Source organism: Lytechinus pictus, chromosome 2 (genome assembly GCF_037042905.1).
Source record: "Lytechinus pictus isolate F3 Inbred chromosome 2, Lp3.0, whole genome shotgun sequence".
Lineage (NCBI taxonomy): Eukaryota > Metazoa > Echinodermata > Echinoidea > Temnopleuroida > Toxopneustidae > Lytechinus > Lytechinus pictus.
Window position 1 is genome coordinate 14,380,653 of NC_087246.1, and position 26,152 is coordinate 14,406,804.

Below are 26,152 nucleotides of genomic sequence, written 5' to 3' on the forward strand. Positions count from 1 at the left end.
TCAGAAACGCTGAAATCGCATTTAAGGGGTTTAATTTTTCCATTTTTTTCTGGGGGAGGGCCCCCACACCCCCGTCAGGACACACCTTCTGTGCGTGTTACAGGGCCTTCGCTCCCCTTCCAAACATTCCTGTATCTGCCCCTGACTAGTGTCGATGATTTTCTTTTTCATTGTTTGATTAGATACATGTGTTACATTTTATTTTCAGAACGAAAACGTATTATGCCACTAATCTCAAAATGCAGAGATGAGGTGTTTTTTTGACCAGTTATATTAAAAAAGAAATCGGTTTGATAATTCTGCAGGTACATTCTACCAATTGTATTTAGCAACGAGAGCTCTTTAATTCATATTGTTCTCCCACTGAATAACGGCATACTGTGCATTAGTTGTAAATTCTTACATGCATGCCCGCAAATATTATTATATATTTCTCTGTCGCTCAATAATTCAACCGTGATTATTGATCCCTTCATCCCTCCATGCCATTCATCACTGTTTCTAATGTAAAAATAAAAAAAGAACATGGAAATATATTACAACTATTATTTCATTAAAGCATCTCAGTACACGATCTTTATTGTTTCTTGTGTCATTTTCTTTAGAGTCTACTATGTGTATGAGTCGTATATTTTTGCAGATTAATTACGCCAGATTATCATGATTACTTTACATTTAATCTAGGAGAGGACTGTCGAATTATACATGTTATTATATTGTTGTTTAATATTCTACCTTTTGTTTCATTCATTCGTATAAAGATATGGATGTTTCGGGGGGGGGGGTCCTAATGGATGAGACAATCCCATTTGAATTATGTAGCCACGAGTGATTTGAAACGAAAATATCATTGTTGATGAGGGGGTTAGGTTTTTTTAAATCAAGTCGTGTAGTGTGATATCATTAATGGAATAGACATATATAAAAAAATGTATGATCTGATGATTAAAGCGTTCAACGTTGCCTATTGTTCAGAATTATATACATTGCAAACGTCATGTATGCATCATCATAATTCATTACATAATTACATAATTCAAATTTATGTAATGTTTGATATTACTTTGTAAATTATCTTAAATATGTTTGAAGTGCCGAATAAATAATAAATAAAAAATAAATAAATAAAAATCATTACACATTCGTATTATTTGTATGTTGACATCCAGAGGGATGGGGATCTTATATAGATCAAAATATTATATCTCAAAAAAGTCATTGTTTATGCTTTATAATTCGTTCATCTTATCTTACTGCAACATTGTTTGGGGGTATAGTAGTAGGTCGAGAATAGAAACAATACTCCGTCTTAAAAAAAAACACTTCGCATCTGTTATGCATTCCCATTTCATTGCACACATTAATCCAATATTTCACAACTTAAAGACATTGAATATTGAGGATATTAACACATACGAAATAGCCATATTTATTTTTTAATTTTCTACAAATACTATTCCAATTCCAGTTCGCAATGTTTTGAATTAAAATAAAAGACATACATACGTATCCAACTCGTCATACAACAGAAATCCACTTAACCAACCCCAGAATATTGCTCACTCATAAGACAATACGCCACCATGGTCCAGATATTTGGAATACCTTGCCACATAACATTAAACAGTCCGCGTCTCTAATTTTTTTTAAGGCTTCATTAAAAAAGTTTCTTATTTCTAAGTATACCAAAATGTGTCACCTGCACTCACCCACTTGCACTCACTCGCGCGTTTTTTTTTTTTACACTTTATCTTATCTCTCCCCACTAAATCTCTAAACCTACTTTCTATTTCGTAACCTCATTTTATCAAAATATATTTATATCCTATTACGGTTCCCATGTAGCCCTCCCTCTTGGTTGCTTTTGTTTCATTTACCTGCTTGTTATAACTGGCCCCTGCATTTTTACTCAACTTACTATTTTACATGCTTTATGCAGTTTTCAGTCTTATGCATTATCTTTTCGATTGTCACGCACAAATGTACTCATGTATGTCATTGATATTGTATAAAGTTTTTCTTCATTTGTTTATAGATTTATTAATAAAATGCAGAAACTCCTGCAAAAAAAATGTATATGGCGAAGTTATAATTCAATCCTAGATGAGTATAGAATATTGACATTACTTTTCCCATTCCGCCCTCTGTAGTCGAATCCCTATAAAGGCCGAGATCTATGAGCTTGCGATCTAAGATAAGCACACACTCACAATGTGGTCGTATATAATAAACTGAACGCATCTATACTGACCATGTCTATACCTCCATATCGCTGATTATAGGATCAATTCGATTGTGTCGATAATTACTATACATAAGGCAAATAAAGGTTCAACCACCAACATATTAGTTTGATATCTAGTTGATATCTCGTAATCGGAAATTCTCAATTTGTGGAATAACTATGTGGAATTTTACAAAGGAATACCATCTCTTTATCGTGATATTAGTCATTGTATTAACAGGAGTCATTCACGGTATGTATTTGTAATCGTATAATTATATAACATTGGAAGTAAAATTTCTTTGTTGTTAAATTAGAATTGTATTTTGTTGCCTAAACATTGATCATTTTTATTCGATTTGTCCCCAATGGCGTATGGTGATGCCCTAGTAAATGATTAAAGGGCACATTCAAAATTTATTAATAGACATTATATTTGTTTTTCTTTGAACGCAGACATATGCCAAAACTTATAAAGATTGGTATCATTCTAGTTGAAGAAGTATAATTCTATTAGTTTCAATAGTTATGGAAGAAGTTGTAGTTCTATGCAATAATTTCTTCCATTAGCAGCGGTTAGTATGATTCAACTTTGGACGTCTTGAGTAATCTACAGTATGGGTGATGGCTAGCAGCAGTATATAGGGGCAATGGCAAGGGTATTTTGATACGGGAGGACGGCCTAAATAATTTTCTTCCTGTCCACTTACCCTTCTCTTCTTTTCTGTTCACTACATGACATGTCTCTTGTAGAGGAAAAAGACGAAGGAAACGAAATCGATAACAAAATCAATGTGCAAAAAAATAGAAATGAATAAATAAATAAAATAAGAAAAGAATAAATGAAATAAATAACATGTGTGTATAATAACGATAATGAATAAAGTATTGTTTTAATGAATGCTCAGGTATGATAGTATTTTTCATAAATGTATATACGTACATATATATATATATATATATATATATATATATATATATATATATACGTACATATATATATATATATATATATACGTACATATATATATATTTATTTTTCATTCTTACCATTCAGAGAAGGAAGGAAAACGTTCTTTCCGCCCCACACGAGTAGAAGGGGAAGGTTGTGACGACGAAGGGCATAGGAGGGGGGTTATGGGGAGGGGTAGAGGGTAGGGGGGACACATGCCTTGGGTTGGAAAGGGGTTTGTATTGTTGTGTTTTTTTTGTTTTTTTTTCTTGCTTCTTGGCTATTTTCAAACTCCTTTATATAAACAACAAAGGGTCGGGAGGGGGGTGGTAGGTAGGGTTCAGGGCCTGAGGCTGATGTTATAGGATATGAAATATTTGAGGAATGAGGCCAAGGTGTGGGGAGGGGAAGGGGTATGGAAAATCCTTGTTACTGGCTTCAATTCGACTAGGTTGTATTAATGATTGGTTTTGTGTATTTGGAAAATCTGTTATGTTGTGAATATTTTGACACTAGAAAAACAAATTGAGTACGTTGAGTTTTATTAGGTTTTATTGTAACACTAAAGGAAAAAAGAGAAAATGTAAAGTGTTAATTGTATGAGTTTACAATGTATTCATATATCAATTTGTAAAGATATATTGTATTTGATGTATGTATTTTATTTTTGTATATGGCATGTATGAATTGAAGTTGTTGACAAATAAAAACTTCAGTTCTTAATACAAAAATGTTGTTGTGCGTGTTTGTTGCATGAGTTAATACAGTAAACCAAAAAAATCGATCATGTTGATCGGATTACCTTGAACATGTTGAAATCAAGACTTGACCATGCTACAATCGCACCAACGAAACCTACTTTAAACGGATCGACAAGGTATTATTGCCTCCATTAAAATCTTATTATGATGTGAATGCCCTCATTTCACTTAATTATAGATGGTAAAAATGGCTCAGCAGCCAATGGGAGCAACAGAGAAAGGTACCATTAAGGTATTACCATAGTAATTAAATGGAATGAGGGCATCATGTTGTCGATCGGTTTCAAGTTGGTTTCGTTGATGCGCCCACGGACCTATTGTAATAGGACCATGGTGCCAAAACAGCATTTTCAAATCTTAACTTCAAGGTAATCCATGACCTATGATGACCAAGATTGATATTTTTGTTCAACTCACGTAACATTAACACACACTTACAATAACATAGTGATTTTGTTTTCGATTTCGTTTTCTTCGTCTTTTTCCTAAACTACTAAGACTACTATACTACCAATACTACTTCTTCTACTACTACTACTACTACTACTACTACTACTACTACTACTACTACTACTACTACTACTACTACTACTACTACTACTACTATACTACTACTACTACTTCTACTACTCTTCTACTACTACTTCTGCTTCTGACTACTACTACCAATACACGTCTCCTTCTCCTCCTACTACTTCTACGACGACGACGACGACTAATATTACTCCTTCTACTACTACTTCTACTACTACTACTACTTCTTCTTCTTCTTCTTCTTCTACTACTACTACTACTACTACTACTACTACTACTACTACTACTACTACTACTACTACTACTACTACTTCGACTACTAATACTAATACTAATACTTTTAGCACTACTGCTACTACTATACTACTGCTAAGACTACTAATTGGCAGCTGCTACCTTTAGTACTACTACTACTCCTACCACCACCGCAACAACTACTATTAAACTGCTGCTAGCTGCTGCTGCTGATAATAATAATAATAACATTATTCTTAAGGTCAATTTCACTGAATGACATAAGTGTCGCTATTTCTAACTCGTCATTAATCCGAAATCTCAACAAATATTCATGAAACCCAAGAAGGTTGGCTAATCATGAAACATAAGGAGACACTCTAATCCTTAAGGCCGCCAATCATCATATGGAATAATGGAGTGTCGCTCGTAATAATCAGAGGAGAAGGACGATATTCACAATCCGAGAAAATGGTAACTCGATATAATTCAAGAATAATGCTATTAATGTCCAATTCCTTTGAATATGCAAGTCAAATCACAATCATTGACAATGGAGAGTTGAGAGGATTTGGTCAAAAGTTGGTGGACCGGGACAGCATCGGAATCTCTTGACTCTGGACAACGACATAATTGCAATTGTTCTTCTGGTGAAAATCTTCGGATGATCTGCTGTCCCAGTCCACCAACTTTCGACAAAAGCCTCTCAGCAGCTCTCCATTGTGATTTTGATCGCATTTTCATAGGAATCGATGCATTGTAGAGAGTTTTCCCATTGCAAATGCGTAGGCTACCTATTCTCAAGCAATCTCATTCCCTATCCCTCATGAATTAATTAGGAAAACCAGTAGGATATGGTGTCACAACAAAGCAAAGGAACAGTGTGTTGATGCATGTTGTTAAAGAGATGGTCCAGGCTGGGAATCTTTATATCTCAATAAATAGTTAATAGTAAAATTCACAGCAAAAAATTACAAATAACGAAGTTATTGAATTTTAAAGATTTGCGCTATTCCACTGACACAGTTCTAGGCATGTATTTATGAATATTCATTAGGTGGGCTGATAATGTCATATCCCCATTTGTTATTTTGTATATTATCATATGAAATTAAGTTTATTCAAATTTTGTCTACCAAGAACTAAACAATTAGATTGACAACTGATTAAGTGCATTAGTTATTCATTGCTGCAACTTATTTCATCGTTGTGGAGACACATCAATTACACATGACTTTGTATGAAAAAAATGAAACAAATATGATTTCATGTAATAACATAAGAAAAAGGAAAATGGGGATGTGACATCATCAGTTCACCTAATGAATATTCATGACGATGTGCATATAACTGTTTTCACAAAAGATTGATAAACTTTAAAATTCAATAATATCGTTATTTTGAGATTGAGATGCTGACGTTCTGCAACGCAGCAAGCATGATGGTAGTCATAAATGCGTGAAAGTTGTGTCTGTAAGGCTGGGTTCACATAGAAGTATACTATTCGGGTATACGGTGCACGTTTTCGAGGGCACGCGAATAGCTTGAATCGAACAATAGGATTTCCTAATACCGGGTCACATGAGAGGGCACTATACGAAAATGCCGTATAGCTGCGTATAGTATAGTGTAGTGGGAATCGTACTTGTTCGATTTTCGTGCAGCGTCTACAGACGTGGCAGGTTGTGTTCTGAATTTCCCTATATTTACTGTTAAATGAGGTAAGTTCAAATGAAAAGATTTCTTGGTACTCATTTCATTGGAATTTCTTAGCACATGCCGTCATATTTAAGTTATCCAGCACTTCAGAGTTTATCTCATGCACATGCTGTATGATTTATGTGGGCTCTGCATTTTTCGTTCTGTCTTTTTTTACCTTGAAATGACTGAAGATACAAGGTCAAAAAGGTCCGCAGCGAAGGCTACTTGAGCTATGTTGTTGTGTATCGCTGAGTCATGTTTAATTAATTACTTAATTATTCTTATAATAAGTCGATAATAATGTGGAAATAGATTTCATTCAAGAAAATATTGTTTATAAAATGATTTATTTATTATTTCACTTTTGCTATGATTTCACAGATCTGGGATGGGGGAGTAGAATCAAGCTCCCCCCCCTAGAAATGACGTCATCAAAGCAAAAATAGGAATGATTGATAAAATCAATTAGGCTGATACAGGTTTGAAATCTTAAAATATAAATTTGGAAACATAACTACAGTATTTTCAATAACATTCCTCAACCCCCCCCCCCCCTCCCCCCAAAATAAAATTTTAGTTTTTAGTGTGTAAAATCATATGGCTCAAATAAAGCCCATCTCGACGGACTGGCTGAACTATCCCCGTAAAAAAAATCATTAAAAGTTGTATTAAATAGAAGTTTAATAATTTGCAGAGGTCACTTCTCTGCTTGAAGTTAGTCCAAAACAAGCTTATTTTCGAATCTTAGTAAGTTATGTAGAAAAAATATGATTTCTTTTCTTTTTTTTTTCAGAAATTAACTTCAGTTAGGAAAAAATGTGTTTTGTCATACTTATAAGTCCTGGACCCCGTTGCATAAAACTTTTGCCAGATTTTTTTAATAGCAAAAATCAGGGAATTACTTTGGACTCGATTAGAAACTCTGTATTTTATTTCGCCAGAGTTTTTCTGTGGCCAAAAAAAGTAGGACACGCGTGCTACCTTTATGTGACCCGCCATGCCCGTATAGCTTATAGCGAATAGCGAATAGCGAATACCGTATACCGTATACTTCTATGTGAACCCAGCCTAATGGAAAAACACAAGCTTACTTATTAGACATTCATGACGTGTATCAATAGACGTTCGCTCAGCAGTAACCTATTAAATTGACGGAGATTCATATATAGCCATGTATGGGTAATGTTTAAAAATACTTTAAACTGATGAAATAATTGATGATAATCATGATAATAGTCTATCAATAGTTACAGTACTACTAGGAATTTGTCTATACATGCAGGCACGCAACCATTTTTGTTGTCATGGTAACGGTAACGGAAAGGGGAAAATATATTTTATCGACCGCTTTAAATGTTGTAGGTGTATACAAATACAAATTTTCGAATATTGAGCGGAGCTGATTGTCCTAAAATTTATAATGCATGACAATTAATAATTCATTTAATTTCCATGAAGGCTCTGGGGCATTGTGAACGAAATGGGGGTGCTAGTGAGTCAAGACTATTATTTTGCTCAAAGTGGAAATTGAAATTTGAAATGTAACCAATCTCGCGTTAGGATTAAAGAGAAATTATTTGAGATCCATTATCTATCCGTCGTTAAATTCTGCAAGCAGTTAAAGGGAATATACTGTAATGATGGTTTATTCATTGTATGCATGGGCGGCAATGTTATGCGATTTTTGTTTCTTGGGGGTACAAGACCGAGCTCTTACATAAGCTGCTGTACAAGCTTCGTTACTCTAGGACCCTTTTTTTACTGATCTTTTAGAACGAGCATATCATTTTTGGCAGATTTTATTATAGTATTCTTTATTTAAATAGAAAAAAAAAACTATTTCATTTCCTTTTCTTTTCTTAACCCTCTACTTTCTTTGGTCGTTGAGCTTTTGATGGGCCCAAATCCACATATCTATAATTCCTGTACAAGTGATTAAACAAACTTTTTTAGTTTTCTTGTATTTTATCATTACGATAATCGTTGTTTTTTATATTAATTTCCATCGGTCCATTTCAGTGAACTGCGTGAGCAAAAACGAAAGTGCAGCCAAGATGCTTTCTGATCAGCTCATGAGGAATTACGGGTCACCTTCAATCAGGCCAGTCAAGAATAACGCAGATACTGTGGCTGTTTCATTCCGAGTTCTAATCTCTCAGGTTATTGCATTCGTAAGTATTCTCGGGATTTCTTTTATCAAATAAAATATGACAAAGATAACTTGACTTTAACAGATACGGGAAGAGTTATAGGTAAATGAGATGGATATGAGAAAGAAAGGGTCCATGATAGAATGACCAAATGGGAGAGTGGAGATTTGTGGAAAGGACCAGGGTAAGAGAGGATGAAGATGTAGAAGATAAGGGGTGTAAGAGAGATAAAGGAATTGCTTGGGAGAAAGGACGAAAGAAGAGGTGTTGGTAAAGGAAGATAGGGCTATAGGAGAGAGAAAAAAGAGAGAGGGGTAGGGAGAGAGAGAGAGAAGGTAGAGGAAACGGGGAAGAGTATGAATACCAGACAGTGTGGTGGGGAAAGGCAGAGAGAAATGTTGAATGTTGGAGGGGCAGAAAGAGACTGAAAGAACAATTGAAAGAGAGGGACACAAACACACACACACCCACACCCGACACACACAAAAGGATTTCTACAGTGCGTATCAAAAAAAAGTTTACACTTTGAAAAAGCCCTGGGAATTAAAAAATATACAACATGTGGGTAATTTTTCCACATATAATCTTGGGTTTGGGTCTCATCTATCCAATGAAAGTAAAAGTTTTGTCAGTATGTTACACTTGAGTGAGCACTGTCCATTTTTGTAAAGCTCGCAGAAATCTGTTTGCGCAGAAATGCTTGTTTTCACGCTGTGGTAATGGGAAAGGGCGAAATCAAACTCACCCTGCGAAACATTTCTCATACACTTCCAATGCACTTTTAGTCAATTGAAATAAAATGGATACATTCAAGCATTTTGTAACAATTTTGCCACCCAAATTGAAATTTCAACACTTAGTAAGCACAACGTGTACCCTTTTTGTGCCAGCTGGATCTGAGGACATAACTAAATCTGAACAAAAGTTTATATCAGACATCTCCAGCATTTTTTCACTAAGTTTTTATCATGAAAGTGGGTTTATATTTCATTTTTCATTTAATACTTGTTTCTCCACACTTTTCCCAAGCTTGGTAATGATTAACAAAATGAAAATCAAGCTTAAGCCAGTCTATGTAAATCACAGCTCAGTGTAAAGCAAATATCGTCACGATGGCCTCGTTGTGTGGGGGAGTGGGATGGGGCAAAATGCACTCTTCGAAGTGTTTTGGGCAAGGAAACAAGTCAAAAAAGATAAAAGATATCTTCAAATCAATTTTTCTAGCTAAATTCCACGTGTTCTTCATGATTAAGGTCTACTTTTATTCGCATAACTATTTCAAAGTTCTGCGCAAATCATTTTTCACTAACTTTTCAAAAGTAAGTGGTGCTCACTCAAGCGGAAATATTTTTCGACAGTTATATCGTCATTTGCTCAAATGGATCTGTACCAATGTTGAAATGTGGAAAAATCTTCAGGATATTACAAATGTATAATTTTACAGGATTTTTTCAAAGTGTAAACATTTTTTGATACGCACTGTAGAATAGATATATACTAAGATTTTTTTTAAAGTGCATTTCGCATGCATTTTACACGAAACAGCTACTATAATCCATGAATAATCATTTTCAACCATTTCATTATACTCGTCATCAATCATCAACTTTCAAGATTAAATTATCTAAGATTTACTTGTTTCCATGTATTTTCAAGATTTTTGAGCATCTCTCAGAGGCAGACATAGACTTGTGTGTAGGGACCAACGTTTTCCCCGTCCTTAAAACTGACATTAATTGCCAATCACAAATTATATATCAAATTAAAGCTTAAGGTATGAAGAGGGCAATGCTATACTTTAGTGATCATAAAGATATATGAAAATCAATTTTAAAAATGGTTTTATAAACGCCTCTCAGATTGAAATGAAGCCGAAAGCTACGGGTCGTTTTCGAGGGTTTGAGAATGACGTCTAACCTGGGAGAGCATAAATCTCATGTCATACAAATGCTACGTGCTGGTTACACATCCAGGCGAGACATTCAACAACTCCCACAAATCCTCACAATGATAAACACAAAAAATTGCTGAACAAGAGCAGACATGATGAAATATTATTAAGATAAAACTACATGTTAATACAATTTAATGAATTTGATTTATTCAAAGTGAGTTTCAGAGAGGCCTACCAACTCTGTAAGAACACGGACTGTGGCGATGTTATCTATCGAATTCTATCCAAAAATGATTTTTTTTGTTTGTTCTAAAAAGGGCAAAATATCTCACCATCATCAGTCATTCCGGCCAAAGTGAAGAAAGAAGCATCACAATTACATTAAATATACAACGTTAAGTTTGTTTTTTTTTACCAACAAAATTTGACGATAGCTGGGATTTTTCTGGTCAGCCGGTGGTCAGCTCACTGCGCAGCTTTCATGCACCTGCATGCACGTATCCCAGCTGGGAAGCCGGTAGCCCCGGAACCAGTGTCATAAAGCTGTTCGTAAGAGCCTCTAGAATGACTGGTGATCCTGAAGTGATACACACCAGATTTCCATTGGGATGGATTCGGTTTCAAATTCAAATTCAAATCTATTTATTTCACTTCCATCAATTGTACATACATGAATTGTATACCATATATAAACATAAATATTTGTATAGGTTGCAAAAAAAAGAAAATAATGATACATATGTTGTGAAAAAAAAAAAACACTTAGACAATTTGAGCAACACATTGTAGGTTTTAAATAAGTATACTATTTTTCAATAGAAATTAAATTAAGATGGAAATGGAGGGACCCACTAAAAAGCAATGCTTGTACAATGTGGGCCCCTCAAAAAATAGATAACACAACAAATAACAAAATAGCAAAGTATAAATACAGATAATCAAATGAGAAAAAAATAAATAACTGAGAGGGAAATACTCACAAAATAAATACAAAGTTATCAAAAATATACAGTTAGATAAAGGACAAAACAACCCGTCCTAAAAATATCCACCCTTCCCCACCCCACCCCACCCCCCCCCCCCAGAAAAAGAGAAGGGGAAAAAAAGAAAAAAAAAAAAGGAAAAAAAAAAGGGGGAGAATGCCCTGAGAAGATGGATGGGTGTTGCTGTATGTAGATAGAACACATGTCGTCGTGGACTCGAGCAAACTGGATTCAATGATGTGTATAAAAGGAGAAAAAGTATATAAAATAACCTGGAAAGAATATAATGCACGAAAAATGTGATTGATGCCGTAAACAAATAACCGGTAGGAAGGCGGATAAGCGGACAGGAGAGGAGAAAATAGAGGAGAGGATAGACACAATAATGTATGAGGTTCAATAATGAGCACATCGGAGAAGGACTTGTGTCAGATTTTTTTTTTAATAAAAAAAGGATAATAATTCTTTTATGTTTTAATTGTAGTCTTTAAAGTAATAATGATGACTTGACAGAGATGATGAATTAAACTTAGTTTGGGAGTATATTATAAGGTTTTAATAGAGATAATTTGAATTTAGTCTTAAAAGAGTTCAAAGATGTTGCATTTGTTATATCATTATGAAGTGAGTTCCATAAATTCGGTCCATCATATATAAATGTGTTCTGAGCCCGCAAAGTTCTTAAAAGTGGTAAATGAAATTCACCCAATCGCCTTGTTGGATAGTTGTGAATGGATTGATTTTTTGGAAATATTGAATTAAATACATTTGGGAGGTTGTTGTTGTTATAGTTTTACATAAACTGACCGAGATTAAACAAATATAAGTCTTTAATTTTCAATATTTTATTTTCAAAAAATAATGGGTCAGTATGAGACAAATATGCCGTGTGACATATAATACGTAGAGATTTCTTTTGTAATAGGAGTAATTTGTCTAAGAGTGTTTGTTGTGTATTACCCCACGCTAAAATTCCATAATTTAAATAAGGCAATATAAGGGATGAATATAATGTCAGCAGAGACGATAATGGCAAACAAAATTTAAGCTTGTTAATTATACCAATGTTGCGTGAAATAGTTTTACATATGTTATCTATGTAAATTTCCAATGAGAGCTATTCCAAGAAACTTAATATGGGATACATTTTCCAAGGGAGTTCCATCAAAAATAATATCAACAGGAAGTGTATTTATAGAGTTGCTAAACAACATATATTTTGTTTTTTGAAGATTTAGTGACAATTTATTTGCTCTTATCCATTCGGTGACATTTTCTAGTTCAGAGTTGATTATATTAGCAAGGTGAAGAGGATTTTTATGTGAAAAAACCAAGTTGGAGTCGTCCGCAAAGAGAATGAAAGAAAGAACATCTGATGATCTACAAAAATCATTAATGTAAACTATAAACAAAATCGGGCCTAAAAGACTAACCTGGGGAACTCCACAATTATTTTTTTTTTCATTTGAGAATTGCAACCGTTTAAAAAGACATATTGCTTCCTATTCACGAGGTAGCTCCTGAACCACTCCAAGGCCTTCCCAAGCACTCCATAATGATGTTCCTAAGAAAGGATCGCCATTTGTTCTTAAAGTTGATCGTAAATGAAACAACCACCCGGGATCGTCGTCACGTTGTAGATCGAGCCCTTGAATGTCATGACAGGGCAGCTTGCCAGCAGCTCGGAGCACTTTTTTATCTCACAAAATAGTCATTTTTAATATTGTATAAAATGATTTATGATTATTATGATTATTTCTATAATTGTATTCGTAGTTTAACTTTTTTGCTACGATATTTTTAATTCATTTAATATATTTATCTACCGTACGCCTCCGCTGAAATTAGCATTTCAAGTGCCCATTTGGTAGGCAGTTATTAGGCTAATTCCTGCGGAGGCGTACGGTAGATATGACTATTCTATCCATTTCATTTATTTATTTTTAATCTTCTGTCATTTCGATATCTCAGGTAGATTACCCGATTATTCATATTTCACTTCATTTTAATGAAATAGTAAAGATATTATCAATCATCAGAGGCCCAGACCAGTGGCGTACCTTGGATTTTCCACAAGGGGGGGGGGGGCAAATTCGTCCGCCAAAAAATTTGACGAGCAAAAAAAAAAAAAAAAGGTCATCAACCACAAATAAAGGATTTCGAACCAGAAACAAATTTGACAAGCAAAACAAAAAAAAGGTCTTCAAGACTCGTCAGGGGGGGCAGTCTGCCCCCTCTGCCCCCCCCCCCCCCCCCCGTAGGTACGCTAGTGGCCCAGACGTATAGGCAGATCGAACTCACTCGTCGCCAGGACTGAGACTGAGAGTAAGAGTGAGAGCTTGACTGCGTCTGACCGTCTGGGGAAAGCCCACTATTATTATCCTAAATTCCTAAAGCTCTCATAAAAAAACAAGCATTATCAACAAGTTATAAACAAAAAGGTTCCACTGGTAAACAAAATTTGTAAATCTAAGTGGAGAAAACTTTCTTGGTTTTCTTTTGTTGTCATGAATACCAGTCTTCGCATAATGTCCAGCATACACACGAGTGAATAGCAACTCTAGCTCTAGCTCTGCCCTATCCCACTTCATGACGCCACGAAAATCCACACGTTTAAGCGACCTATTCAAAGCCGATTCTTCGAAGGGCATTAATTTAGCTCTCGTAAACGTAGGATATCTACTCTCCAGATTAAAAAATATATATATTTGAATAGCGGGAATATGATCTGCAAGTAATTATATTTACATTGGTACGCGTGAAGACCATTATTTAATGAATTTAAATGAATTTTTCGTTTAATGTATTGCGAAATGTCCTCTTTGAATTACCTCCCCTCGAAGAAGCATACTAATTTCTTAGCACCAATTCCTTCCTTTTCTAACTCGCACCAAATTTGTCCCCCTTGAATAACCCCTACCCTAATAACGCTTGTACCATATTTAGTTTGTGCTTTCATATAGTATCTGAATATCTTCCCATAATGTCTTAGGTTTTTCTTTCCTTTTTTTTTACATTTGATATTTCACACTTGTTGGTATGTATCTTGATTAATTGATTATCTGGTTTTCTCATAATTTGGCGTAAGTATATTCCAATCTACTGAATTTCTCTGTTACACCTTCATAGAGTTAATTACCATTCCCCATTCCGTGTATAACTCTTAATATAGTTCATGTCACAGACCTTTTCTCTGAATGTGTGTTTGATTCTTGATTAATTATTTGATTTCTATTGTTTTGCCATACGTTCCCATTCTTTATATTTACTTAATCTTTCTGTTACACATATACATTTAAATTAAATGATTTAATTACCCTTCTCAATTCCTTGTACGGTAGCTTAAATTCAGTTGATGTCTAAGAAGTCTTTCCCTTGAATATACTTTTTGGTATGAATCCTCATTGATTGATTTTCTCATTATTTGTTCTATACTTACTTTTCAGTTTTTGTTTTTGTTAAACCCACACACAGACATGAGAAAATGTCATAAACAACAATTCTTTTCAACTCTCAAAATTCAACCAATAAACCAACCATTTTTGTTTTGATTAATTGCTGATTTGACCCATTCTGTAGTCTTTCCTGTTTTAATTCGATAACCATGTTTTTTATTTCTCTCTTCATATTACAATAAAGGTTAATCTATTTATTTATTTAGAAATATTATAATTACATGTTAAAATTTATTTCTATGTATGCACCAGTCAATGTGGAGAACCTCTCGACAGAATTTTCAATTCTATCTGGTGATCCCCGGGCATTGGTTAGTGCTAAATTTTACATTTCTCTTGTAATGTTTCTCTTGCTGTCATGATTGTTATTATCTCAATACCTGGAAATGAATAAATAAATAAATGAATGAATAAATAAATAAATAGATAAATAAATAAATAAATAAATAAGTAAAAATACTTGCAAGAACATTACATAAGAACGGTAATAATAATAAATAATAATGATAATAATAGCGCCATATATCTAGAAGTATTCTATTCCGAGGCGCACAAGAAAAGAAAAAAATGAGAGAGTTCGAATGAGTGTCAAAGTGTTAAAAAAGATAAGACTTCAGTTTAGATTTCAAGGTCTCCAGTGATGATATAATTCTTAAATTCAACGGCAAATCATTCCAGAGAGAAGGTTCTGAGGCAGAGAAAGCTCGCGCACCATATGCTACACATGTCTTTGGAGTCTTAAGAAGTTGCTGGTGTGATGATCTTAGGCTACGAGCTGGTGTATAAGGCATGACAAGGTCTTGTAGATATTTTGGTGCCATACAATTTAACACTTTCCAACTGAGAAGAAGTATTTTAAATTCTATTCGCTTCCGGATTGGCAACATGAATGTAACTTTCGGAGAATTGGTGAAATGTGATGTTGACGTACCAGTTAAAACCCTGGCAGTTGTATTCTGAGCATACTGAAGTTTATTGACATTGCGTGAGGTTACATTTAAAAGTAGAGCGTTTCCAACATCTAATCGAGATAATACAAATGAGTGTATAAGCATAGCAGCAGACTTATGGTCAATAGCTTTCCTAATGCTGTTAACATTATTAATATTGAAGTATACTGATGGACATATTTTCTTTACATGTGCATCCATGGACGTATTTTCATCAAATACAACACCGAGATTTCGAACCGATGACAAAGCTTTAATCAAGGAGTCCCCAATCTGTATAGTGATGTCCTAAATTATATGACTTTGTGATTTAGAACTAATATTCAATAACTCTGTTTTACTTATTATTTAACATCCATGACCGCATATCATCCATCGTATTTTGTAAATGAAACCTGGCAGACCATCCACTAAACCTTTTTCGTAATTTTTATACAAGCTCTCTATATCATCAGTGTAACAGAGATGATACATAATCCAACCCTTATTTTGTAGGTTAAATAAGCAATCAACGAGAGTATACAATATTTTTTTTGTGATTCCTTCTTTTACGTCTATTCCCTAGTGTCTACAAGAAAGCCGAAATGTGGTTTTATTTCTTTCCTTTTGTCTCGTTATTTTCAGGAATGTCGGCTGGCATGGGAGGGATAGGGGCCCTGTCTCCCATCCCCCCCCCCCAATTCGAGTTTTGTACAGCAGTCTATGAGAGTGGGTCCCCCCCCTAGAGGGACAAAATAGATTACAATGTCATATATTACTCTCGACCCCTCAAAAATCGGAAAACTTAAATTTATAATCTATCAGCGTATCTTCTTGTATATATAGATTTTAAAAGGGTACCCAATATGCCGTTTTTTTGTTTGATTTGAGATTTTAAACTGATTACAAGTCTGTTGGTGTGAACTTACTTGGGGAAATCTTTGCTCTTATCTACTATCCAAAACATGTTTAAGAAGACATACTGTATTTCCTTTCAGAAATTCGTATTAGACTTTTTTTATTTTGTTTATTTTTTTGTTTGTTTGTTTTCTAAGGATGAAAGAAAACAGCATGTTCAGATTAACGGATGGAGAAGAGAGGTGAGTATACCTTGAGAGAAAAAAAATAAAACCAAAACAATGGCAATACATGGATAGGTACATACTGGGTAAAATTTAGAGGGCTAAATCCTTCGGAGCGATATATCCACCATGTCTAACTCTAAGCGATTTTCAGATACACTATTCCCTCGCAAAACACAAATTCCTAATAATTTAGTACACACCCACTATGTCAAATGGCAGAGCAGTCCTTACCATTTTTTACATTCACTTTGCATTGCTTGTCTATATTCTAATTCACCTTTGTATTTTTCCCCTTTTATTTTTCACTTACAGTTGACACACAAGTTTCGATTAGTATTTTAGTATTAGCTATACTTCAGTGCTAATAGTTCTATTTCTCAAATTAAATCAAAGAAAATACCGTAATGCATGAAATAATGAATAAAAAAAATAATATTTCATCTGGTGCCCGTTTCAACTTTAAAATGTTTAAAGAACATACAATTATGGTTCACTAACACTGTTATAGTAACCGGATGTCAAACCAAGGCTGAGCAGCCAATTAATCCCTGGCATGCTCACAGCGTAGATTTAATTTCAATTTTTCATAATTTTAATTACTTTTACTTTCATTCAATTTTTATTTATGACTGGAGGATTGGCGTGATGAGTTTCTACAATGGGTCCCTGATGATTATGATGGTCTGGAAACGATCACGTACAATAAAGATGCAATCTGGAAACCTGATATCGCTCTCATAGAAAAGTAAGACTTTGGAATGTTTGATATTAATTATGCATTGAATAATAACTACCTGTGAGCTAAATAAAAAGAAGGCCTACTTGTTGGTTATTTTCAGAGAAAATGACAGCATGATTTAGCTTTTTTTTAATTCCCTCATTGTCCTTGACTACGAACCTTGATTTGGTTCACTGATTCCATTGCTCTGGTTGTTCTAGTCCCTGTTGGAGCAGTACATTGAATTCTAACGCTCATCCTTGCACATCTCCCCCCCCCCCCCATTTTATACCGGAGGAAGTTCCCGCCATGTCGTTGAAATTCAGGGGGGAAATGCCTACAGGACGTTGCGCCAACTTAGTTGTTTTCGAAAATGTTGAATAGTCCCGTGTAGACCTTTAATTAGTTTTCATGGTATTGGCTGTGATGTGCAATATTGATAAAACCTTCAATTTCAAGGAGAGATTGAGTGCCAGAGAGAATGATGATAGGGATAGAAGATCGACTGAAAGCCACAGCGGAACTGATTACATTTATTTACAACTTATAATCCATAGATACCCTATCCTAATGTATTACATTATCCCTTTTAAAACACACTCCTCTCTATGATTGCAGTGTTAACACGGACTACATCAGCGAATTCGACGCTGACGTCATCCTGAGTTATGACGGCAATATCACGTGGTTCACTCCCATCATCACCACCAGTGCTTGCATGGTTGGGGTGCGATACTTTCCTTTCGATTTCCAGAATTGCCAGATGACCTACATGTCATGGGCTTATGATTCGAGTGGCATTGAGCTTACCCTTCCAACCAACGAAGATGCTAATCAGGTATTGAAATTGATAATAGTTGTGGTATTAATCACGTTCTGATCACACTGTAAAAAATGAAGTGCCATTTTAACACTTAAAGTGCTTGTATAGTGACTGCACTACGAGTGCTGATTTTCTAGTTTGAATTTGAACTAAAAAATCAGCACTCGTAGTGCAGTCACTATACAAGGACTGTAAGTGATAAATTACTTCACTTTTTTACAGTGCATGTGAGCTCTGTCAATTCGAAGCATTTTATTTATCATAGATGATAATTACATGCAAGGAACCCGACTAGAATTACTGAGAAAATAATGATTAACATGATAGTTTCGAAGAAAAGAGACACGAAGACCCCTCCCCAAAGAGAGAGAGATGTTTACACACAACAATTCATAAAAAATAGATGACTATCTACAAAGTTGTGGAAACAGCTGCAATCGATAATGGGTTTCATATTTTGTTTCAAGTGAAGTATAATTTATAATTATGTTCCCATGAGTAGCAGATATCCCTGCAGCAATGGAGATACTCTCATACTGAGACGTCCACGTAGAATTATAGTTATGATGAAATGACATTATAATTAATAACAAAAGTGATTACAAACAACATAATATTTTTGTAATTAACCACAACATTCCAGCTTCAACAGCATTTGATAACAGAGAAATCGAACCCTTTTAAAATTTGTCCATTCCCTTCATCACAGGACATATTCCTTCAAAATGGCGTCTGGTCGCTGCGTGGCGTGAGTGGCGAGGAAAGAAATGTAACATTCGCTTGCTGCGAGATTCCTTATTCTCAGATCATCTACAGTCTAACTCTTGAGAGAGCTTATGGATTCTATGTCCTTAACATCGTCCTCCCCAGTGGCTTGCTCGCCTTCGTTAACTGCCTTGTTTTTCTACTGCCCCCGGAGTCAGGGGAACGTCTCCAGTTTGCCGTTGCCAACCTTCTGGCCGCCATTTTGTTTCAGCAACTCATTGGTGGTATCATGCCGCCTCTTGGCGATGAACTACCTCTTCTAGGTAAATGATATATCAATACATTAGAGGCCCTAAAATGCTATCTTCTTGCTTTTTATTTCCATTTCAATGTATCAAAATACGCGAACACTCGCATTTGGATGATTAAGGTTACTAAAACTGTTTTTTTTTTCCATATTGATAATTATTTCTTTCATCAACTTTTTATCACAGTCATGATAATCTCATAAAATAAATATAAACTCTTGTTATTTCTATTTTTTCAATCTTTGACCCAGGAATGTTCTTTGTTTACATGATCCTGACAAACTGCTTCGTTCTTGCCACGAGCATTTTGATTCTTCGGTTCTACCACCAGAAGGGGGATAAGGTCGTCCCCGGGTTTCTGCGCAAAATTTGCTTCCTGAAGAGGGCAAAAGAGAAGCTATTGAAGCGCCATTCTAATTTAAAGGTATTCATAAATACGGGCACTAACATGACGAAGGTTTTAGATACTAGGTTATGCCAACTATGGCGAGGGGGAGGGGGCTGTGTTATGCGTTGTTATCAATATGCAAAGGGTTGACTCTTGACTACCATAACTACCAACTAACAAGGATGATAAACTGGGAAAAAGTTTTATTTTCATCTATAGCACTGTAAGCACCATAAGAAAGGCCAAGGGCAAATATGAAACACCAATTCATACAGGTCATTGTGGAAGAGGTAATCCTAATGGTGACAAATATTAGGAGTGAGGAAGGAAAGGACTGCATTTCTAAATAGTACATGTATGCCTGTATCAAGAAGAGTGTGTAACTGACCCGACCTTCCGAAGTATGAGTTTAAGACCACAGTTACATTCAGGCATGTTTAAGTGAGTCCCGGAGTGAGTCTGAAAGCCTTTATATGTAGCACAGTGATGGTTTTGTTACAAATGATATAGGTGAAAATAGCCAAGAATCCCCTTTAGTGTAAAGAATAAAGATAAACGTACTCATTGGCTGCCTTGAATACCAATTAGCGTCGAAAAGTGTCGGCATTTGAATACATTGCAACGGTTAATACATCTCATGAATTTGCTTTACCCATCCAGAATAGTGTCTTTTCCGTTCAGGAACCCCACCCTGACTTTTTGGGCGAGATCAGGATGGACTCTCAACAAACATCGTCGTCATCGAAGAACGGCGAGTCGCTCCGGCTGCATTCCGATTCCCGCATTGCCGACGTCAACGACGTGCACTGTGAGCCAACCAACCAGGCATCTGCTTGGCAGAGGAGAACCTCAATCAGCACGTGTTCGATGTTGGAACGGAACAAAAACGATTGGCAGCAGGTTGCTCGTATCTTAGACTATTATTTATTTTTGTTCATCGTCTTCATCACAACTACTGTTGTCGTCGTCATCGTCATATTGTTTTGTATCCAATGATGAAACACAAATTTGTTTATTTAATGTGGTTATCCAGCCTACATGCCTATTATGATGTCATTAACCTACGAGGGTCGTTATTGTGTAAAATAATTATGAATAGTTTCAAGCCTGTCTGCAAGGGAAAAATTGCCGTTGTAGCAGGATACTTGTGTCAACACATAATCTTACTTTATAGAAAGAATTACCTCCGTAGAAAGTCTGAACTTTAATGTTGCTAAATTTGATTATGTTTCACCAGAAGTAGATTTTGGAAGGTATGCATGATATGACATTCGACTTGGAATCTTAAAAGCATCTTGGTATGGCGGTTCTGACTCTCGACTATAGTTATCAATATGTCGCGTGATTGTCGTATCCCAACGCAGCCAAGCGTCCTTTGGCAAGGCGTTAGTCCACACTTTGCCATTTTCCACCCAGGTGTTAAATGATTACCTAGTACGATGCAAAAGCTTATGCAGTACGCCTAGCAACTGAGTCTTGGACCTCTTGTTGGAATGCTCCCCAAGAGTGGACTGAGTGAATACATTGTGTACGGTCACGCCAGGATCCGAGTACAGGGGTAATGATAATTATATAAAGCGCTTTGAGACGTCCTTCCGATGTAAAAAGTACTATATGAAAGAAGAATATTATCATTATTACAGATGAATATATTTACTCTGCTACAAGTACTTTAGGCTTGCTGCATTCAATGTTGTGTTATTTATGTCATCACAGGGTGTTTTTTTATATCGATGAAATGGCTGCATAGAATATGTATCTATATCTATATGTGTATTTATATTATACATACAAACTGTTTCCGAGATTGTGACGTTAGTCTCTAATACTGAACTGATGTCATCCTAAAGGTCCGTGTTTCATAAGTTTTTCATCAGCGATGGAACGAATTGTTCATAAAACAATGTATGCATGTTTTTTTTAAATCGATGTACAGTGTGGTATTTGTCTAATTGACGGGAAATTATACTAGGCATGCTTGAGAGAGTGTGACAGAAACGCACGTAAAATGCTTTGGCTTCACTTATAGCATGCTGTCGCCAAGCATGATTCACCTCGCTCAATGTTATTTATATACATAAAAATGGGAGATGTGGATTGATTTATCATTTTTTGCGATGAATAAGGCCGATTTGAACACATTATAAAACGCTATTAATTGGTATTACAATCATAGGTAGTGCTACAGGAGGCGACCGGCCCTATCAAAAATATGAAGGAGATGATAAAAAAGAGGTAGAAAGGCCATACTAAGGCCTTTTACATAATAATACAAATTGCCTGTTACTTTGCGTGCAGCCCTTTTCTGCAATCGTAAAAGTGTATTCCTATGATGTAAAAAAAAGAATAATCAAAACTTGGTTGTGTAGTATATTTTATTCAAAACAATTTTCATTAGTGTATATATCTTATAACTTTTAAGGTTTAATATAAGGTTTAATTTAATATTTGATATAAACATCACAGTATAGATTATAATCATGGTGCCTAGGTATCTTATACTTTGTATATGTTAATGATTTCATTATTAATATGCACCTTCAATTTCAGATCATTATTTCTTACTTTTATTGGTCAACATCGTAACATTACTTTTTTTCGCATAATTCCTTAATCTGTTACAGTAATACCATTCATATATAGAATTCAAATCTGCTTGAAGCTTGGATGTTATGACATTGATCAGACACATATATATTACATGTACAATTCTTTAAACAATCTGTAATATCATTTATATAAAAAATAGAAAAAAACGAGGGACCTAACATACTACCTCGACGAATTCCTATAGATATTTATTTTGTTTTAGATTGTTTACCTTGAGAAAACTGCTTGTTTTCTGTCTGAAAGAAAGCTTTTAAACCATAGGAGCTCAGTGTCAAAATGCCAGAATTGTTCATTTTAAACAGTAATAGGTCGTTACAATCAAGACATTTAGAATTATCAAGAAAACTTTATCTTTTTCCTTAAAAGATTCGTACAATCATCAATAATTATATGTAAACAAGTATAAGTTTAGTTATTTGGCAATAAGGCATATTGGTCAATATTAATGAGATCGTTTGTCTGTCAATAAAATAAGAAATGGGATTGAACTTCCTTTTCCACTAATTTAACTGTCAAAATAAAGTGAGTCAGAGTTTGGTGGTCGGTATAAATATCCCATTACAACTTTATTTGACTTTAGTAGCCACAACAGTCTCATAAAAAATAATGTATAGAATGGTGTACATGTACATATATGCAGACACCACCACCTCTTGTATCTCTATCCTTTCTTATTAAAAGATAATTACAAATGTTAATATCACCGTCAGTTATATCATTCGACCAACCGCCCTTTCACACGGTAAAAAAAATCGTAATATGAATGATGATTCCAGTAAAAATAAGGCTAATGACGAATATTTAGCACGTGTGAAACCAAACTAAACGATGATTCACGAACGCTAATCACGGTCATGATTACAATGATGATTCAAGATTCACGTGTGAAAAGGCCCTGTGATTAGCGTTCGTGATTCTTCTCATGTTCTAGTTTGGTTTCACATGTGCTAAATATTCGTCATAAGCCTTATTTTTCACTGGAATCATTCAACTTACGATTTTTTTTTTTACCGTGTGAAAGGGCGGGTAGAATAACAAGATTGGTCTTTGAAATTAAAAAAAGAATTTCATCAATTTTCCCTAACAAACTAAGAACATTAGTTTAGATGGTCTATTTTTAGTCCGTTAAGAGTGGGGAGCTTGTAAGCACATTTATCATACTCATTTCGCACCGAAGGTTGGTCATTTCGTTTTTCAATATCATTAGGTTGAAAGGCACGTTCTCCATGGCCTGCTTCTTAATAATAGTGACACATTTTTTTCTTTATGTCCAAGCTGAGAGCATTGTCGACATTGGAGTTGGAAACTTGAAGTTGGAAACTGTTCCTACACTTATGTTCACGATGGTTGGGTTCGCCACAGTATTGCAGCTCGCAGTTGCGTGATTATACTAAGTGGGCGTGGCAGCAACTACCGAAGCGGACGATCTACGTTGATTCCGACGAAACGAAGACGGGGGAAATCCCTGATTCGGATAAGAGTGTGTAGAAGGTCTGAAGGAAAACTAGTTGAGGTTCGGTGGTTTACTAAAATGCGAGGGGGTAGTTGAAAAGGTTGACAGGGAAACGGTTCTAGTTGTAGATTCAGTGGATATAGAACAAAGGGGATCGAACCACAAAGCTTGTGTTACAGGCGCGCCCCACAATGCCCTGTAACTTGAAGTCCATTTGATATACTAGTATTCTTAGCGATTTTATCGCCGCGTCGTTCTTTTTCGTTAGATTCGTTTGTTCATTTTTCCGAATATGTTTTCCCCATCTTCATGATTATTATAGGATGACAAAGATTAAGTGTGCTAGAAAGCATGTAATAAAATCCATACTTTTGTATAAAATGATCTTTACGAATATAAGTATGAAGAAATAAGGTATGTAAGCTGCCTGGATACGAATGGTTACATTCAAATGTAATTTCAGTATCGAGGAGACAGAATGCAAAATTCTTGATATATCTGTAACGTCGCAATCAACAGTTGAAATAAAATATGTGAGTGTAATAATCTCTATTTTTTACGGATACTATCATTCAACATATTTTAAATTGGCAAACTTATTTATAAATCTGACAGAAACTGGTCTTCGATATTTCTTCTCTACTTCTTCTTCTTAACACATACTCCTTGTGAAACGTTACAAAATGTGCTGGTTATTTTAAAGTATATTCTTTATCTTTGACATCCGTTTAGCATTCAGCTACACAAATATCTCCCATCTAACCCACCAGAAAAGGAATCAAAATCGAAATATTTATTTGCTTCATTTCATGTTATCTTCTTAACGAATATTGTATATTTGATTATTCATGCTTGATCAATTTCCCCTTACATGGCCTATGCTCAGGAGTTTCTTGCATTCGTTAAATATTCACTGTGAATCTACGCAATACTGTATACCTACCAGTATCCAGCGAAATACAATACAAAATAGTGAAATATTGCATGTGTGCTTGTCACTGGTTATAATATTCGAAGGCCTCATAGGTCAAGCCTGTAAGACATATAAGGATCTCTTGACATTACGACTGCTATTCATAACGGATAAGTACCTATAAAATATAAAAAAAATGTGGGTCACTCTTTACAAATTGACACGGAATATTGATTATTCGGTATTTTGTTGTTGGTTTGGAAATATATATCTGAGCATTCTGCTCCTAAGGCTTCCTCATTATCGTGTTACGCACTTGAGATTATTTGTTAATCATATTTATATGTGAAGCATGTGAATGCTCTACAGCATAATTATGTTACTATATTAAAGTTTGTTAAGGTCTCGGATTTTGTGAAAATATAAACTTAATGAATACTGATATAAACTCACTCGCATGATTCCCTATAGCTTTATTTCCATTATGTAATCTGGAATGTTAAAACTTCGCGAATATATATTTTTTTTTACACCGGGATCTCTTTTCGGCTAGACCAATAGAAAATGCAAAATACAAAATTTAGATGAATTAGTTGATAGAGAAAATTCTTAACTTGAAAAACATGAATGATTTAATTAATATATAGTGGACATAACAGTGTGAGGGAGTGAAGTTTTGGAATGGGCAAGTAGGATAGGGGATGGGTAGGAAACAAGAGAGTGGAATTGATTTTTTAAAATGTGCAGCTTTATTTCCATAGTACGTTCAACAATTTTTTCTTCCATTCATGGTGAAACTCTTATAAAGCCAAGATTATTAGATATTTATAAATGTAGTGAATAGAGATTTTTTTTTTAATTTATATATAACTCAACACCTTTTACAGAAAACTGCACCCATTAAATAAAACTGCAATATTGTCAATCTTTTCAAACATTCATAAACAATGAGAAAGATGCTAGTTGTTGAATCGATGAAAGAAGGAAATGAACGCGTTTCAGTTAAAATTCAATGCATTTTTTTACTATTAATTGTGCCAAATGATAAATATAAAGGCAGTAAAAATTATACATATTTAAGTAATGTTCATTAAAATATAAATAAATAAAAAAATCGACATGATCGACGTTATGAATTGTTAAACTACCATGCAATTAAGTAAATGCTATATCATCTTTCGTTTTCCGTGATATCGAGTTAATAATCATTTAAATGGGGGATTACCACTTATTGTGTGCATTTTGAGAGCCTCGGAGGATATAATATGTCATGATTGAATGATGATTATGAGATAAAGGGATATTTGGGAAACACAGGGAAATTCAGCTGAT

The 26,152-nt window shown here is 34.8% G+C and overlaps 1 protein-coding gene across 2 annotated transcripts; it reads left to right on the top strand.

Moving 5' to 3' along the window:
- The first annotated feature begins 2,200 nt into the window (after positions 1–2,200).
- LOC129284276 (neuronal acetylcholine receptor subunit alpha-9-like) lies at positions 2,201–25,272 on the top strand. Of its 2 annotated transcripts, none has more exons than XM_064110352.1 (8): positions 2,201–2,477; positions 8,426–8,577; positions 16,873–16,917; positions 17,538–17,647; positions 18,239–18,458; positions 19,153–19,471; positions 19,708–19,880; positions 20,505–25,272. In XM_064110352.1, exons 1-8 carry the CDS (start codon positions 2,405–2,407, stop codon positions 20,838–20,840), a joined length of 1,428 nt encoding a protein of 475 aa, XP_063966422.1. In that variant the 5' UTR covers positions 2,201–2,404; the 3' UTR covers positions 20,841–25,272. The 2 variants fall into 2 exon arrangements, with proteins under 2 accessions (XP_063966422.1, XP_063966426.1); XM_064110356.1 differs by having other exon boundaries at positions 20,526–23,544.
- Positions 25,273–26,152: the final 880 nt, after the last annotated feature.